At 37.9% G+C, this 18,368-nt stretch overlaps 1 protein-coding gene across 1 annotated transcript in view; it reads right to left on the reverse strand.

Moving 5' to 3' along the window:
- LOC100545091 (reelin) overlaps window positions 1-17,838 on the reverse strand; it is a 53,136-nt gene extending 35,298 nt beyond the window's left edge. The window contains exons 1-13 of the mRNA XM_010728799.2: window positions 17,733-17,838; window positions 15,985-16,143; window positions 14,189-14,377; window positions 13,686-13,959; window positions 12,128-12,268; window positions 11,859-12,036; window positions 10,275-10,359; window positions 8,630-8,812; window positions 7,166-7,337; window positions 6,976-7,078; window positions 4,275-4,504; window positions 1,407-1,627; window positions 186-333 (exon numbers count right to left, since the gene is read on the reverse strand). Coding sequence (XP_010727101.1) covers window positions 186-333; window positions 1,407-1,627; window positions 4,275-4,504; window positions 6,976-7,078; window positions 7,166-7,337; window positions 8,630-8,812; window positions 10,275-10,359; window positions 11,859-12,036; window positions 12,128-12,268; window positions 13,686-13,959; window positions 14,189-14,377; window positions 15,985-16,143; window positions 17,733-17,823 — 2,174 coding nt within the window. The 5' untranslated portion in view covers window positions 17,824-17,838. The remainder of the gene's footprint in view (window positions 1-185; window positions 334-1,406; window positions 1,628-4,274; window positions 4,505-6,975; window positions 7,079-7,165; window positions 7,338-8,629; window positions 8,813-10,274; window positions 10,360-11,858; window positions 12,037-12,127; window positions 12,269-13,685; window positions 13,960-14,188; window positions 14,378-15,984; window positions 16,144-17,732) is intronic.
- Between the last annotated feature and the right edge of the window lie 530 nt (window positions 17,839-18,368).

Below are 18,368 nucleotides of genomic sequence, written 5' to 3' on the forward strand. Positions count from 1 at the left end.
TAAATGGTTAATCCCATTCAAGTTCAAGTTAAATTTAAAATGGTAACAGTGTTTAAAAAGGAGAATGTGCTAGAGTAAAGAAGGCAGACTATCAGCTTGTCCTTACCACAGAAGTATCACATATGTCTTATTCTTCAGTACAGTATTTCTTCAATGACATTCTGAAAGGACTTAAATTGTGTTACCTTGCTTGTGACAAATCTAGGTCTCGAGTCATCAGCATACGTAAACCTTCTTCGTTAAAGAAAAGGTTGTTTCCTCCAGACATGATGCCACATTTCCTTGATGGCTTTCCACCACTCACAAGAAGGAATCTATCAGATTCCAGCTGACCTGAATACACAGCAAATACATATTTATGATTTACTCTGAAGTGCTCCTACTGCAGGAGTACTATTTCCAGAGGAAGAGAGCTAAATTAAACATTACATGCAGATTGAACAAACATTCATGCCAGTGTTTCTGAGTCAATGCTTTCTAGAAAACTGCCACAATTCAAAACCAAAAATAAACTGTAAACAGAAGTATTAAGTTTGGGACCTTAGTCTCTAGTTTTTCACAGGATTTCCTATTTCTTTTCATTTTTTTTTTGCACGACAACAGCAATGTATCCACCTCTATAAGGAAACTTTGCATGCCATATGCTAGCATGCGATCCAGGGCTGGAGAAACTTGAAATGAACAGTAGCACCTATGAATGGAGGAGTTTGCTTCCCAGGTGCTATTTCATTCAACGTTCTCGCAATGCTTGTTAGTAAGGGAAACCTCGAGGTGTTTTTAGAGGTATTTGCATGGATGCTGCTTACACTCATGTACTGGTGGGGCTTTGAGTTTCTTCCTGGCACTTTCCACTTGGGGTCCTGGTCTGCTATTCATGCTCAGGCATGAGGTCTCTTCTGAAATAATGTTTGCCTTGTGAAGGCCACTCAAATTTCCCTTGCAGTGAGAAACTGCATAGCCCTGAAGCCTCTCTGTTTCCTTCACTTGCATGTGTGCTGTCTGTGCTAAAGTCAAACTACCCAATCATATTTACTTGAACAATAAATATACGTTTTGCTAGAATTAGACTGACATACCTCTTTCAAAAAATTTTGTGTATCAACATTTCCTTCTACGATCCTTTTTTCACATGTAGAATTTTAAGAAAATTTGTTTCAGCAAAGATTTTATATTCCAGCATGAAAAACTAAGCACGGGGTCAGATTCTCCAAAAAAGGCAAGTGGTAGCCATCAGACACTCATAAGCCATGCTTGAGAACTACATTTAAAGAAGTTCATAGTCCCACAGAATAAATCAGATTGAGAAACATGCAGAAGGTGAGGAAGATGGTGCTATTTCATCTCTTCAGACCTTAATTCCACTAAGATATACAGGCAAAATTCAGGCTAAAAATAAAAAGAGATACCTTCAAAATCATCCTTAAGGAAGTCAGAATTCTTGGTACTTATTTTGCAGGTTGGCCCAGAGTACCCTGGGTCACAGATGCACTTTGTGCCATTGATACAGCTGCCATGCCCATTGCACATCTCCTCACACTGTGGACCAATGTACACGTTGTCAATGGCCCACGTCACTGGCTGGGATCCAGCAGGATAAAATCCTTGGTACCATCTGAACCTTGCCAACCTGAAAAGGTGTAGAGTGTACTTAATTCAAGTGATAGTTTTTTCTTTTTCTTTCTATACTATATGTATATACTATACTATATATATGCATGCAGTCTTTTTGGTGGAGCTGACTTAATAAATAATTTAATTCTAGAAACGGACTGCTATATCTAATTCCTTCATCTTGTCATCTTCATGTTGACATTCAATGCAAATACTGACAGAAATAGAAATAACATTTTTCATTTGCTGTAATTCCAAAACTGAATGACAGACTTGAAAATGCGATTTGAAATCTAACCACTCTTCTCTCTGTCATTCTTGGGGAGGATAACTGGCCATGGTCAAATGGATTTCCTTCTGCCTTGGTTTACAGTATCTGGGTCAGACCAGGCAACTTCCATTCTCCTTTGGAGAATGAAATCCTGCTTTACACTGCCACCTTGCCTCCAGAATGGACCACCTGTGGAACTGGGCTGGTAAAATCTCACCCTCAATTACATGGACAGAAAACATGATCTGCCATGTCACGGGGTATTCAGCTTGCTTTCATACAGCTCAATCTTAAAACAGACTGATAGTGCAAGTTGTTAATTTAAACTACGTTCTCCTTTGGGTGCTGGCCTGTCATTTTTAATTTGCTGCATAAGTACTACTTGCATCAATGCTGCATGTAAAGAGACTGGGGAAGGAGGGAAAACAAACTGAGCAGGGGAAAAGTACATGAGAGACTAATTTTATTCCCCATGAGAAAACGTTTCAAAGAAGGAAGGAAACTAAAAGAGTTAGAAGGGAAAAGAGCTTAATTGCATTATGTGTTTTATACAGCTTGTTAGAAACATTTAAATGCTGCAGATGAATCAATAGCACAGGCAGCTGACAAGTGTTTGTCTTTTTATTTGCTAAAAAGGAATCTTGATGATGTGATTCAGGTGGTAAGAGGGTACTGCTAGTAGTCTCAGGAAAGAAACCCATAAACCAACATCCTGCTGGGAGTAAAAAAACATTCTTTTTATTGTGCCCTGTGGTTAAGGATGTAAGTGTGAAGTTGAAAATGTTTTAAACCCTTCTCTAGAGGAAATCTCTGTCCCTTGGGTTGGATTCATTGCACCCCAAGTGAGTTCCTTGTCTCAGGCTCCCTGCTGGTATGAATGAAGTGTGTGTTGTAACTGAAGCAGAGGATTAAATGCTGGTTTTGATGAAGTCGGCAGGAGTTTCTTCACTGACCCAACAGGTCAGTTTTCCTTCAGGGCCGAGCTGGAGTACTGATTCTTAGTTACAGCTATCTGCTGGGTGCACACACTGATTCCCAAAACAGCACGCGTAGTGGAAATAACTGAAAATATCTTCATTTAAATAAATCACTTGACACCTTGGGGATGAAAACACTGGTTCTTTTAAGCATTATACAAAGAGTCATGTTTGGTATTTTTTCTTGTCACTTTGGTGGATTCTGGTGGAGAAAACTCCTCTTCAGCCCTCTGGCCCTAGAATAGAATAGGACTAAATGCTCCATGGATGCTGAGTTCAGGTGATTATCAACAACTAATTTCTGACCCATCAATAAGGAAGGAATAGGAAGGAAGTCAGGCAAATGGGACAGAGGACTGAATCAAAATAACTGGAAAGTTTACAAGAGTTAGGAGTCTGCATTGTCAACATTCTCATTTGGAGGGTTACATAGGTAGTTGGGTAAAGGGTCAAATAAATTGGGGCTAAAAAAGAGACAGCTGAGTTGCTGCAAGAGATGGTTAACTATTCCATGTTTGAAATGTTAACTGTCATGAAATAGAATATTCAAGTTTAAAAATTAAACATTTTCTTCAATTATTAAATATCTAGGCTTTCCAAATTTGGTTCTCATCTCTTATATAGGTCTTCTCATACTTTCAGAGGCATGTTTAAGGCCACTTATTCAGTGGAAGAACCACCGCATGCAGTAGATTCATAAACATAATTGCATAGCTCATTTTCATTCATACATACTACAGTTAATCCTTAAGAATGTGATCTTTTACACAAACTGTCTTGATGCTATCAGAGAGTTTTCTCTGAAAAAGTGAACGGTATTGTTACATACTTTGAAAAGTTATACATTAACATTCCTGCTAACACATAGTATTTTTCCATGCTGTATATCTCTTATCATCCAATGTAACTTGTCCCATGAACATAGAAGTACCTAAATGAGAGCAGCAAGTAATTAATAGAATCACAGAACTTTGTGACTATAAGAAAACCTACACTGGAGTAGAATCTAGTTTGTACTAGCCTACCTTTTACTGTATTTTCTACTAAATATCAGATTTAATGCAAAAAAAAAAAAAATCCTTGGTGAATTCAAATGTCTCATTCAGTAAAAGCATTCAAAGCATTTAAAGCCAGTGAGTTTTTTATTATGCAATCCACTTCCATAAAAATGTCACCAAACAGATATGAGGATAAATGGAAAATACTAGCATTCAATATTAGCATTATGCACAGCATATTTTTCAGAATCAGCTAAACTTTAACCGCCATTCAGGGCAAAAAGTGGAGAAACTCCTGTCATTTGGTTTTCTTAATGCCACAGTTCTTATGGATCAGTAATTCTAGGAGAATATTTTGAATGGAAAACAGAAGAAAAACAGAAATGCAGGTGGGTGGCACAGAAGCCAGACACTTACCCACAGAGGTGCAGTTTTCCAAAGTGAATGACCTCCCTTCTCCAACCCTGAGTGGTTCCTGTGTAGTAAGTGCTGCTTGGGTGATGTTCAGTGGAGCACAGGGAGCTGAGGTGGCTGCTGCTGCTGTAGCACAAGGGCAGAAGGAGGTGCCAGGTTGCTCCCAGGTCTCGTGAGAACTCCAGTTTTACTGGGTCAGCAGAAGAGCTGTCAGTGGTGCAGCCAATATTGATCTGGAGTCCAAGACATGAAATGCAGAGGATGACAAAGGGCAGGCTGGGACACTTAATCACTGCTCATCTTCGTCAGCCTCTCCTATCTGGTGCTGTATGTATTTAGCTCAGGAAGATGGTAGTTTAGGAATTAATTTAACAACTGTGATGACAAACTCTGGCCATGCATATAAACATGAACTCTTGAACATTATCCTACCTGTCCATGGGCATAATGCACTCTGTCTTTTTGTAAAATTAATCTGATACGGAATTCTGAAATACTACCACTAAAAAGAAAATTAATTAGAGAAAATTCCAAACGAAGAAAGCTGATAATGTGGTTGGAACAAACGCATCGGCTTATGCAGTTCTCTGTCAGGAAATGCATAGCACCAAAAAAATGTGTATTTTTAAAAACAGAAATATTAAACCAAAATGTGCAAACATAAACTTCTCTTAAATTACTGAGCTGCATTGTAGTCTTCCTTTATGTTACATTTCAAAAAAATGTTTATGTCAGAGAGATTACACTTCCGGCCATGTGCTGTTTCATTTCAATATGTTCCTTAGCTTTCAATGCTCACTACTCTTTCCACTCATGTATAGCAACAAAGCCTGAGGAGATAGCACAGAGAAGAGTGTCATGGCTGGACTGGATTTAGATTGAGTGTCAAACCAAAACATAATTTGGTAGAATCAAATGTCAGGTGTTCTGACAAGGTTCCTGATGTCCAGAACAGTAAAGATGAAGAAAGAAAAAATCTACATGATCAGCTGTGCTAATACTAGTTGCCCGTAATAAATAAGACATGTTTTATACAGATTTTGAGAAATTTTAAGACAATTTTTGGCATGCCTCTACTGCAAAGGTCTGCTTTTCTGTCATGATGACATTAAGATGTTTATTCTGCTTCAGATTGCTTTTGTAAGGGAAGAATTAGTTCCCTTGCAGGATGACTACACCGTATTAAAAAAATGTACTATATATACCATCCAATAAATAAAAACCCATTGCAGCTGAAATATGACACATTTTGTATGTTCATGCATCTTTGTAGTACAAAATAGGTATCTTTTTAACATACTGCTCCACAACAAAAATATTTTTACTATAGCCAGTAATATTCAGAACTATGCATTAATGTTGAAAATATATATCCTACACTGAATGTCCCTCATCATTCTTCAGCACACTTGAGAGCCATCAATCTACATTTGAATAGTTGTCTACTCATCTGGAAGCTCAGAAACATGCTTGACCCAATATAGTTCTTGACTCCTGAGACACAGAAAGAAACTCTTCTGCATTATGTATAGCTTCTTCATTTACACTAATGTCCTCAAAAACGTCAGCTAAAGTCATTTAAATTCCTTAAAACAATGTTCTTATCACATATGGAAGTGTGCATGGAGATTTTATGAAGTTAATGCTCTCAAGACTTACGAATATCTTAAACTGACCTGAAACATTTTTGTTCTACAGGCAGTAATCTATATTTTAAAACAGAAAATGGTTTGCCTTCAATAATTTATGAACTAGTTGCATGACAAACTGAAGCATGCATGAGTACATAGCTAAACCAAGTTTTCTTGGATAACTATTAGTATCATTTCAGTAATTGTTTATAAACCAGTATCATTTGCTGTTTAATGCTACAGCCTGCTACATCTTTGTTGAAATCAGCTTCGTAATTATGGCATTTACAAGAAAGATTATTTTACAATATCTTAATGGTCATTTAATGACTTCCCTAAACAAATACAGGATAGGTTAAAAGGTTACTTCTCACAGCATTTGTTCTAACCAGTGCACAATTTAGAGTTTAGGATAAACCAGAAACACAATTTAGTTTAGACTACATGCTGTTGTTGGATGTTCTGGTTTCTAATGGTTTTATGGGAAGCACAAAAAACATGCTCCTTATTCATGACATTTAGATTACTTCCTAAGATGGAATGAATTCACACTGTTGTGGCAAAGAACAGCTTCCAGAGGAGCTTCAATGAAAGCACAAGTGCAAGCAAAAGGAAAGCAGGACAAGGTAAAGCCAGCCTGTAAGAAAATAATTTCTAGTGACACAGAAAGTTGTAGCTCTCCACTGGGTCAGATCATGGAAATACTGCAACTACACTTATCCTGAGCAGGTTGTGAAGTGGCAATCTACACCTTTGTGTATTGTGGTGTTCATCATCTTGTCTACCAGTGGGAATTTCCAGCTTGTAGTACATTATGTTAAGAGTGCAAGTATATATGCATGGACAAAGTAGTAATTTAGACAAGAAAACAGGAGACTTTGAGGCAGAAATTTCCCTCTGATAAAAGCTTTGTGATACATCTACAAGAGGGAAAGTAATATCAAAGCAATTACAAAGGAAATTAGAGAGACATCTCTGCTTGGTAATCATAATAGCTGGACAAATACACCAAAGAACCTGAACAACGAGAACTCCTAGAGTAAAATGCAAAGTAATTTTCTGAGGACAAGTACCTCAAATTGGATTATAGTGTTTTCATTTACACTCAGATCCCTTGTTGTAATGGAGTGTTCTCCAACTTCATTTGAAACAAATACCATAGCTGAATCTTCCTCCCTGTGAAAAAAACAAGAAAGGAATATCTTAGAATCAGTTTATTCCAGTCATTTTTTTCTTACTAATTTATTGCTGAGAGATGCTTACGGAGCTCCCTTTGATGAATATGGGCAATAGAGCCCGATGTTTCCCCCAGGATAGAAAAACCAATTGTCCTCTTTGGGACCAAAGTCAAAGGTATCCAAAAGTATAATAGGATTCTTCAGGTTATTTCCATCAATAATGAAGTCATCTATAATCCAGATCTCTTCTTTTTTGCCTACAAAAAAAAAGGAGAACACCTCTATTAAAACTTAATAAAACTACTACTAAAAAGTAGATTAATAACCTGTATTTGTGAATTAAATTGAAAAAAAGGTGCTAAAGGAGAGACTCCACAGGCAATTTTTCCATACTGCCCATACTGCTCTACCAAATTAAACTTTATTCCTCTAAAATTTATAGAAGTCTCAACAAATTGAAGACTGAAAAACCTATGTTGAGTGAATATCTCCTGCTGAAATCACATTTGCTTTGAAATTATAGCATCAGTGTCATCATCTAAATGAGCCTATGTTTGGCAGCCAAGAGCTCTTCAAGAGAGAAGAAAACTCTGAGTGACCTTTTTTCAAATGGATCATGAATTTGAATGTGTTACAGAACTGGTGCTTTCAAACTGGAGTGGAATGATTAGATGCCAGATCTTTTGTGGAACTGTTTTTTTTTTTTTCAATCTGTCTAAAAATCGTCGTGTTGCTCAGAGAAAGTTAAAGGGCTTCTTTTAAATGAAATTCCTATTTAAAGATGATATTTAGAAGAAAAATCTAGTTAAATGTTTTAGGTAAGACCATTGGTAACATAAACTAGAACTGGATTCTTAGGTCTAGATTTGAATTTGCTTTTTTGTTAGAGCTGCAGTAGGAATTTGCCTGAGTGGCATAAATAATTTCTTTATCACCAGGTCTGAATGGCTGTTGGAATTCTTAATAGTCCTTAATGATAGCTTCTGCTAAGAGATATTCAGAGTAACTGAGAGCAGAAGAGAGTTTTCTTCAGCTGGCACATGCCCTCTAATTAGGACCAATAAGCTGTGCTCCTCTTGTGGTTTTCTACAGTCCTTTACAATTTAATCTAAAGATTAACTGCTCAGTACATTCTCTTTCTAAATGTATTTTTAATGCCTAGTTAATTCCAAGCAAGGTAGGCCCAATTCCCATTTACACCTGGGACATGTTTTATAATTTGAGCACTGCAATGGAGCCTCAGTGTAAATGCAAATCAGGTGCATTAAAAACAATAAGAACATGTGTGAACTTTATTGCTGTTGCTTGACTTCCCAAGCCATCCAGGACCAAAGCTGCACACCATCAAAGATAGTAGGTTAAGGTACTTCAAAGCATACAGAAGCTTTAGAAGAACTGTAAATATAATCTGACAATTTTAACTGAAGGACTTGAAATACAAGGAAAAAAGATTTGAGAGTCTCTATTCTTGCTGAGTCCAAAAATCCAGCCTTTTACAGACATGAGCTTTGCAAGTTGATCTGGTGTCCCACAGTCCTTGATTCCTTACCATTGTTATAAGGTTGCCAGAGTCTGAAACGTGTTGCATTGCTTTGGGCTGTGTAGGGCAGAGGAACATTGATAAAGAGGACATCTGTAGTCTGTGTGAAGTAAAACTCATCTATCAGATGCCAAGTGATGCCACCATTGACAGAGTACTGCAGTAGAATAGAATGAGACCTCTCAGGGGTACCTGGAATGAGAAGGACGTATATTTATGTTCATTAAAATCATAGGAACACAGAGTCACTAAGTTGGAAAAGACCTCCAAGATCACCTAATCCAACTATCCTTCTACCACCAATATTACCCTACAAAATCATGTTCCCTAGTAGAATGTCTAATCGTTTCTGGAACATCTCCAGATATGACTCAACCACATCCCTGGGCAGCCTGTTCCAGTGTCTTGCCACTCTTTTATACAAGAAAATTTTCCTAATATCCAACCTGAACCTCCCCTGACACAACTTGAGGTCAGTCCTTCTCGTCCTCTTGTTACATGGGAGAAGAGGCTGACCCCTACGTCGCCATAGTCTCCTTTCAGGCAATTGTAGAGAGTGATAAGGTCTCCCCTAAGCCTCATCTTCTCCAGACTGAACAATCCCAGTTCCCTCAGCCACTCCTTATAAGATTTGTGCTCCAGACCTCACAGTTCTGTTGCGCTTCTCTGGACACGCTCCTAAGCCTCAATGCCTTTCTTGTAATGAGGGACCCAAAACTAAACACAGTACTCAAGGTGCAGCCTCACCAGTGCTGAGTACAGGAGAACAATCACTTTGCTCATCCAGCTGGCACCACTATTTCTTATACAAGCCAAGATGCCGTTGGCCTTCTTGGCCACCTGGCCATACTGCTGGCTCGTGTTTACCCTGGCATTGGTGTGGCTAAAGTTCAGCACCTGGCATTTGGTCTTCTTGAACTTCATTCCATTGCTTTCAGCCCAGTGATCCAGCCTGTCTGGATCCCTCTGTAGGGCGTTCTTATCTCCAGACTGATTGACACTTCCTCTCTGCTTGGTGCCATCTATAAGCCTACTGAGGGTGCACTCAGTCCCCTCATCCAGGTGTCCAGGTCATCAATACAGACATTAAACAGGACAGGCCACAATACCAACTCCTGGGAAACGCTACTTGTGACCACTTGCCAGCTGGATTTAACTCCATTTATTATCACACTCCAGTCCTGCCCCTCCAGCCAGTTCTTTATCCAATGAAGAGTGTAGCTGTCCATTATAATCTATTTTTAAAAAGTACTAGTTCAAAATCATTTCTTCAAGTATAATTATAATGAGCTTACTCAGGTGTTTATTATAGAGTGTAAACATGTTTTTATAACAATTTTAGAGTTTTTAGAGGTTATATGTGTATTAAACATATGTATCCCTATGCTTTCCTGTGCTTTCCTCTCTGCTACAGAATTAGGGAGTAAATATACATTGCTGTTTATTATATGTACAGACAACCGTTAATTTACTTAGATGAGAACATATTTCACTGCCATAATTTTCTAGATTAGAACAAAACAACTCCTTATGCCACAGATATTTTTTTGACAATTCAGTGTTTATTTGCTTGTTCTTCCCAAGTACCAGATATTATCATCACCATCAGTAGCAAATCAACAGTGGAAACAGAGGAAATCAACAGTGATCTTACCTTTGGCTATAAACTTAAATGAAAACTGGATGTACACAGTATTAGTGCAATCTAGATCTCTTGAAACCAGCATTCTCAGTCCCTCCTGCAAATACAGAATGGATTGTGAGTAACAATTCCCATTATCAAAGATTCTCCGCAGCTTACAATTGTTTGGATGCTGTCTGTTATTGACTGTTGTGTCAGTGAAAGAAGTAGCTCTCTGTCCTCCCTCATTTTCTCTCAGACTACAAATGGTGATAGTGATAACCTTGGCATAGTAATGGCAGGTGCTAGATAAGGGTCTGCAAACACCAGAGGTACAGCTACGTGCTCAGGGACAGAAACAGTTACAGCTCATTCAGCCTATGCTCTTAATCACCGGGATGTCTTCTGATCTGCAAGCACTGTAGCTGACTTATTCAAACACTGAGTTCAAGCTCATATACACATTCTTTCAGCAAACTATACAGCAGCCAAGCACTCTAATTTCCAGGGAGGAAGTATTCTCTCTAAGAGGAGACTCTTTTCTGTACTATAGAAAACATCTTATTACAAGATTTATACAAGATTATTATCTCCTGACTTAGGAAGGGAGTGTTCTTTTTCCCTTAGTAAGGAAAGGGAGCAGGTAGGTAATGTCATAGTGACATTATAAGGTCCTGTCCATCTCTATTCATGAGCTCAGTGTTTTATGGATGCTAGAAACAGACCTGATCCCTGTTCTGCATCTAGCAAACTCCACCTCACAAGAGATTCCCTCTTTCTCAGACCCCTTTCCCAGGATGAACAGTTGAACCTGCAGGAACAACCAATTCAAGTTTTAGACAATTCACATTCTCTGATTTGTGATTTAGATTAGCTGAGGAGGTTGAACTGGAGTCCAGGTTTTGCAAAGACATTTTTAAAAAGAAATCATTTCTACACATGAAGTTTTTAAAGTTTGCTTTTCTGGGCCACCTAAATTTACCATGTCAAATGAAAAAACTCATGTAAACTTAAAATTTGTATACTTCTTTGAACAAAAGTCTTTCAAGGGTACAGATATTTATCTGGTTTGTTGAAGAACTGAATATTCAGAAAATACAGTATTTCCTGATTTTTTAGACCTTTTGTTAAAAAAAACAAAACAACACTCAGTAAAGAACACTTCACAAAAATATAAAGAAGTGAAACATATTCTAACTACACAAACACTGACTACTAAGGTGAATAATGCCATTCAAAATATTCAAAAGACTGTTGAAGTATTTCAAGACAGAGACATTACTGATTGTAATGTGTACCGTATTTCCACATCACTCACTTGGCCTCAAGAAACTCAACTGCACAGTTTTGTTCTTTTCCTTCGGAAGGTAAGGAGGAATTTACATCATGAAAAAAAAAAATAGTCAAAAAGTGGCATTTGCTCCTAAAAACAATCTGGACAAACACTGTGCATATTTAGAATAGAAAAACACATGAAAAATGAATGTCAAATTCTAGCCTAAAGACTTTGAAATTAACTTCTGGGGGAAACAACAAAAAATTTATTTTCTCTTCTTAACTCTACTGGTTTTATCCGTTTTTTTTTTTTTTTTTTTTTCAATGTAATGAATCTCTGACCCCTTTAAAAATGAGAGCTGTTCCAGACTTGATTGTGTCACCATTCAGGTTTCCCCTCTCAGCACCGTAGACCTCAGGCCAAAGGTCTGGATGCAAGTTACCATTGAAATCATCCTTCAGGACAGACGGCAGAGGAATGACAGGGACACAGTACGGACCACCAAAGCCTCTGTCACACCTAGCAACAAATTTGGAGGAAAAGGTATTATCCATCTGGCCTGGGTAAAACACATTTTTATATAATGCATGTAAAGCAAGTCACTACTTACACACAATGACCTGCATCACAGATACCATGGCCTGAGCACATCCAAGGACATCCTGTAGCCAACACCACATTATCAATAGCCCAAGAATCAACACCAGAAGCATAGTTGTATTGAATCCATCTGAACCGTGTTCTAGGAGAGCTAGAAACAACAAAGTGAATGCATTTCAGGCTACAAAATGTTGCTCCACAACGTGCTAAATAATAAAGTCCTGTATATTTCAGGAGAATAAAATCATTTTAATAAGCACAACACTTTGCATTTAGAAGATTTATAGTCAGGTGAGTTTTCAGGAAAAATTCCAGCAGATCTAAAGGAAGATGCCCAAAGTTAAACAAGAGAAAGTCACCATTGCTGTCAATCTTCCTGGCTAGCAGGGTTGTTGAGCAGAAACTGCTAGCTACATTAGCATTCAACCGTTCTACATTTTTCTAGTAGTGCTGAAATAATATGATTGCTTCAGTAAAGTATGAAGTAGTGAATGTTCCTGTATGCTTAACTTAATGTAAAAAAAACACGTACATTCATATGTATGTATAACAGTATGCAAATATATGTACAAACATGCACCTGCATGCACAATGTTGTAATTGCCGACTGTCTTGCTATGCTCAGATGGGGAAAGTACTTTGGGAAAAAATCCTTCAAGATCCTATGAAAAACCCTATGATCCCATGAAAGATCCTATGATCCTATGACGTATGACGTTCTGTGGAGCTGACCCTAAACCACTGCACAGTGAAATACCCTCTGACTTTCACAGGGTCAGGCAATCTTTGTATCTGTGAGGAAGATTCTTTGCAAGAAGATGCATGGCCCTGGGGAATGAACTATGGGATTAGAAACTAAAATGTGAATCCTAGTCCCCATTCTTCTAATGTGTGTCCATTTTTACCACCTTATTTTCTAGGCGGTGGAATTTACAATGTTGTGAGGAAGTTATCAAGAATTATAGAAATATGCAGACTAATGGTAAGTAAAATTATTGTCACCTGTCATTTCTGAACAAGAGTATGGTTTTATTCAGAAAGATGGATGCCAGCTTGTCTGCCACGTTCATTTACAATGATGTGATATCACCAGGAGGCAGGCAGAACTCTAATTCTAGTTAAAAGTGTGAAGGTGGGACATCTAGTAGCAAGCATTTTAACTTGCTGAATGCTGTGATTAATGTGCCTAACTCTTGAATGACAAATAACCCTATTACTTATGTGCAATAACAGAAAATACCTTATATCAAAGGATGGGTCAATGCATGAATTCTTGTTTCTTACTGGATAGACATTAGAAAAGCTTGGTTTAGCATTCTTGTTCTTGCTGCCACAGTATGTGGGCAAGACGTACAAATTCACTTGTCCAAATTTGTTACTTGCTAAGTTCCTGCAGTTAACATTACATCTGATGAAATATTCTGAAGCTAAATTTAAAATTCTGATGGCGTGACAACACACATTTAATAATTTAAAAGACATACAGAAAATTCCCAAGATGGGGGATATTTGCTCCAATTAAATCAGCAAACTCTGTATTCATGCTAAACTGCCAGAACAGCACTCACTTGGTTATGGGTGGAAGATAGACCGTAATTCTCTTCCAATTTTGGAACCTTTCTGAAGTGTAGATGGAGCTCTCAGTGTAGTGCTGACAGCCAATCGTTGGAGGCACACACTCCTCTGTCACCAAGTGCCAGTCTCTCCCATTGTTTAAAGAATACTGCAGGTGAATGCTATGAGAATTGCTGTATGGCTTGCTGCATCCCATGCTCAGCTCAAACTGCAGGAAAGTAGAGGCTGACACATGAAAGTCCCAAGTCTCTGCATAACGAGGTTTTTCTAACAAAAGAGAGAACCAAAAAAATATAAAATTGTATGCCTTATGCATGTGTTTTCAGTACTTTCGTTCAGATTTTTTATCTGCTTTTTCACCTTCTTTTCAGCTTCCCTACCCTGCAGATTACTATACATTCAAATTTCTCTACACCTCCCATCTTGTAAAAACACAACCCATACATGATTTATAAAATAAGCACATACAAATTTATCAGTATTTGGTGATACATACCAATGTTTTCACTGAACATGAGAGCTGTATCCATAGATAGGCAGTCGATGTCTACCTGACCTCCTTGTATTCTGTACCAGCTTGCTTGTAAATCCACAGTTCCATCAAATTTATCCTGGAAGCCAGTCTGAGAGCTGTCATTCATCCCTATAAGCACATCATCCAAAGCCCACTGAGCTGAATGTTTTCCTATAAAAAGCAGAATGGGTGAGTTAGTGGAGTCATAGATGTTTTTTTTTTTTCCTAGTCCACATTCTGCACTGACCTAGTGAGCTGTGGTCAGTCACATACACTGACCACTGTTAAACATGTCTAACACCTTTCTTAAGGAGGAACCTGGAGTATGAGCTATGTTTCTATTTCAGCTTCAATGTCTTTATCATTATACACTCTCCTTGTGCCTGAATGAGACACTCCATGAACCCTTAAACTGAAGATTTTCATTCTATGAGTCACAACTTTCCTGTCAATCCTCACAGTTAAATTAGAAAGGCTTCTAACAAGCTCCCCAAATACCTTTTGATTGGAAGAGGATCGTGCACATGGGAAAACATTACAGGCTCTTGACATAGGACGATATAGAGGACAGTCAAAGAGATGCTGTTCACCCTCTTCTTCCTGGAATCCTCTTTCTGGCCTACAGTCACATCATCTTCAGCATATTTCTCCAGTCTTTCATCTCAACTCACCTTCCTACTAGCAAGCTGAAAATGTAATTTTACTGTACAATCACTCTTGTGCCCTTACAGAAGAAGAAGGAAAGAGCTTGTTGTTAACTTGTGAGCTCACAATGATGTGCCAGGATTTTTGTCTTGCCACTGTGAGAAATACAGGTAATGACTGATAGGGCCACTCTGCACTGACTTTATGGCAGATAAAGAACAATCTACAAAGAAGTTAATATCTAAAATGAGGAATGGTTGTCACCAGTGGGCAATGGTATGGAAGGCTGTATTTCAGCCCCCAGTCACAAATTCTCTCTCTCTTACTGAGGTTCAGAGGACTGCTGGCAGTCTTACCGTGATCACTCTCAGCAGAGAAAGACATCATCTAGATGCTTTCATGTCTAGTGAGGACAATCAACTCCAGTATGTGTATTGTACAAAAATGTATGAATAAAAACCAGACATCAAAACGATGATAGCCAAGAAGCTCTGTACCATAATTACATGAATATAAGATGTGTTCTTTTCTCCCCCTAGGAACTGCTGCTAAAATGTATTTTGCTATATGCCTGAGTAACACCTGCAGGGATCCAGAGCTGCTGCTTTGCACAGAGTGAAAAATTTAATAAGGACACTTTCGATTGTAATAATGTGCTGCAGTGCAAGGCAGGAGCTGTAAATGCCAGTCAGCACCATGGCATTACTTTCACCTAATTATGCAGGAAATACCTGAGTGGGCCTTGAAGGTACAGATGACAGGAGGAGTCTTTGTGTGTGGAGATGTTAATTCAGGGAGATGGGAGCCACTATGCAGGCACATTCAAGGTCAGTTTATGCTTCTCCTCCAAAATTAGACAAAAAATGAGATAAAATGTGTAGGCCATTTTACATGCCAGTCACTTTACACTCAGGTAAGTCCTCACATATTAATGCTCTCAGGTGCTATAGAAGAAAATCATGCCTGCAGCATGACTAAGGAATATCTAAACACACACTTACAGCATCCAAATTCTTCACTTCAATGTATTTTTTGTAACCAGAGATTTCTGCAGAACATGCCCACACTGAGAAGTATTGACAGTTCTGGGTTGGTAAAGGCACTAAATGAATTTTTAGCATGGTGCTGCATACCGTGCTGTGGCTGCCACCACCTGAAAGCTGTGGCAGAGGTTTTGGCCTCCCGTGGTAAGTCTATTGAAACAACCTGGGGTTCCAAGTATGACATGAAGTCCAGTTCTCGCAGTAAATGCCAGGTGATCCCATTATCATTTGTGTATTGAACGACGAGACCTGTAGTTAACATTAAGCAAGGCAGTTAGTCAGGCTGTGTGGAAAAGAGAGGGCCAACTCCTCAGCCTACAGTCAGGAGTTGTCAGGCCTCATCCAATGTATACCACTGATGTGACTGTGCCTTCCATTCTCACTTAGCATTTCCTGGTCCAGGAGCATTTTGTGGACAAAGTCCTGTTGCGAAGGTGACAAAGTCTAACCATCTGCTACATATTATGTTGCTTGTCTTCACCAAACCCAAAGGATTAAATCTCTAACTTAGTGAAGGGTCTACAACCTCAGTGAAACTAATGGTTGTACCACAGAAACCATAGGAATAATGTGACTTTCTTATTATAATCAGTATTTATTTCTTATGGAGTATTCCTACTGTTTGTGCAGGACACTAAATTGTAATTCTGATAGCTGGGCTCCCAATAAGGAGTAGCACACAATGCTCAAAATATCCTGAAGAGTGATTTGTCTTAATATCTAGATAATTTAAGACAGTATTCATATCGTACACACAGCACAGTAAATACTAGCATGTAGCAGAATTTTGAAGTCATTTATGAGCTCACCACAGGGGACAGTACAAGAAATAAGCACTTCTTACGGATATTTCTCCTCTTGAAACTCTAGAGTGCTTTCAAATAACGGATTTTCTTTGCCTTATATATCAATGCAAATTAGAGAATGATGACAGTTCTGAATCAGTATCGATATAAATGCTATGCACCAAAAAACAGTCCATTGATGTTAAATGGTTTATACTGAAAGGAAAAAAAAGTGTCATATCTTCTAAATACCACTGATCTTTCCTCATGCAACTAGACCCCTGTACTGCTCCTAAAACTCTGCTGATCCTTCCCAAATCCAGATATCTGTCCTGTCTCCATCACAGCAATTCTAAGTTTGTAGGTAAAATAAGAGAGGATGCAGCTGGGAGAGATCAACCTCTTCATACTAAAATTTCCAGCTGCAGATTTATAATTTTGAGCTTCAGGTAAATTATGAATGGGAATGGTTTGAAAGACAATTTTTATCAGACCCTCTGATGGAGATGAAAAGATGAAAAAAATTTCTGGGCACACAGTGCTTCAAGTCAGAAATTGAAGCTGCAAAATTGATACTGAAATTGAAATGTATTCATTGTATTCACACCTCACAATGAATACATTTCATACTTACATTCTTCATACATACTTCATTTCTTCATACATTGCTTCATACATACTTCATTTCATACATACTTCTTTCTTACCTGAAGACTTGTGTACTTGTGAATTTACCTGTTTTCCAACATTATCAAATAATTTAATAAAAGTGATTTCACCTATTCTTGTCAATCTTTCTTAAACCGACAAAGATCCAACAGAGCTATAGCTACTGATAAAGCACCATTGGACATGTTGAAAATAAATATAAACGCAAACATAGATTAAATTATTATTGTTACATTTTAAAATTCAAAGTTGACTTATTGTTTATGAAAAGTGACCAGCTAATCAAATGAAACAATCATTTGATTTTGTAAAGACAGCAAAACGTGAAATCGCTATAGAAGACTCCAGATACAAAAAGTTTACTATAAGGAAAAGAGGCTTTACCTTCATTCCTGGATCTTGGTCTGTTGCAGGAATTGCCAGTAGCCTTGCTTCCAATTTGTACATAAAATTGAACCAGCCTGTTAAAAAACATCAAGGTAGAAGAGAAATGTAATTATCAACTGATAGAACAAAATCAGTCAGAATAACTCTCCTTAACTGATGTGGCATTTTCAATTAGGTAATTAGTCCAGGCTTATTGATCAGGTGGTGTTCCCACTAAAATCAAGCATTGCCATAGTAAACAGTGGAGGACCCAAAACAGAAGAAGGTGATGTAGTTTACTGATCCAGTGCCTAATTAATATATTGTTGAACTGAACAGGATGTTTTAACAGTTCCTTCCTTCACATGAAGATGCAAAAACGCTTAAGAAGCCAAATCTGCAATTTACATCAGATCTTACCTTGATCACTTCTAACTAGAAAGTGGTGTAAGCCTTAGAAGACAGTTTTAGAGTTTAAATAGAATTATTATATTCTCACTAAAACACCAGTCTCTTTTTGACTGTTAAATTCTTCATGTAAAAATATGTTATGAGGGAAAGAAGCATTTATGATCTGCTGGTTTTGTATCTTGTAGTTATTTATTTTACCACCTCCTTACTTTCATCCTTTCGACGTTAAATCATGGTAACATT

Source organism: Meleagris gallopavo, chromosome 1 (genome assembly GCF_000146605.3).
Source record: "Meleagris gallopavo isolate NT-WF06-2002-E0010 breed Aviagen turkey brand Nicholas breeding stock chromosome 1, Turkey_5.1, whole genome shotgun sequence".
Taxonomy (NCBI): domain Eukaryota; kingdom Metazoa; phylum Chordata; class Aves; order Galliformes; family Phasianidae; genus Meleagris; species Meleagris gallopavo.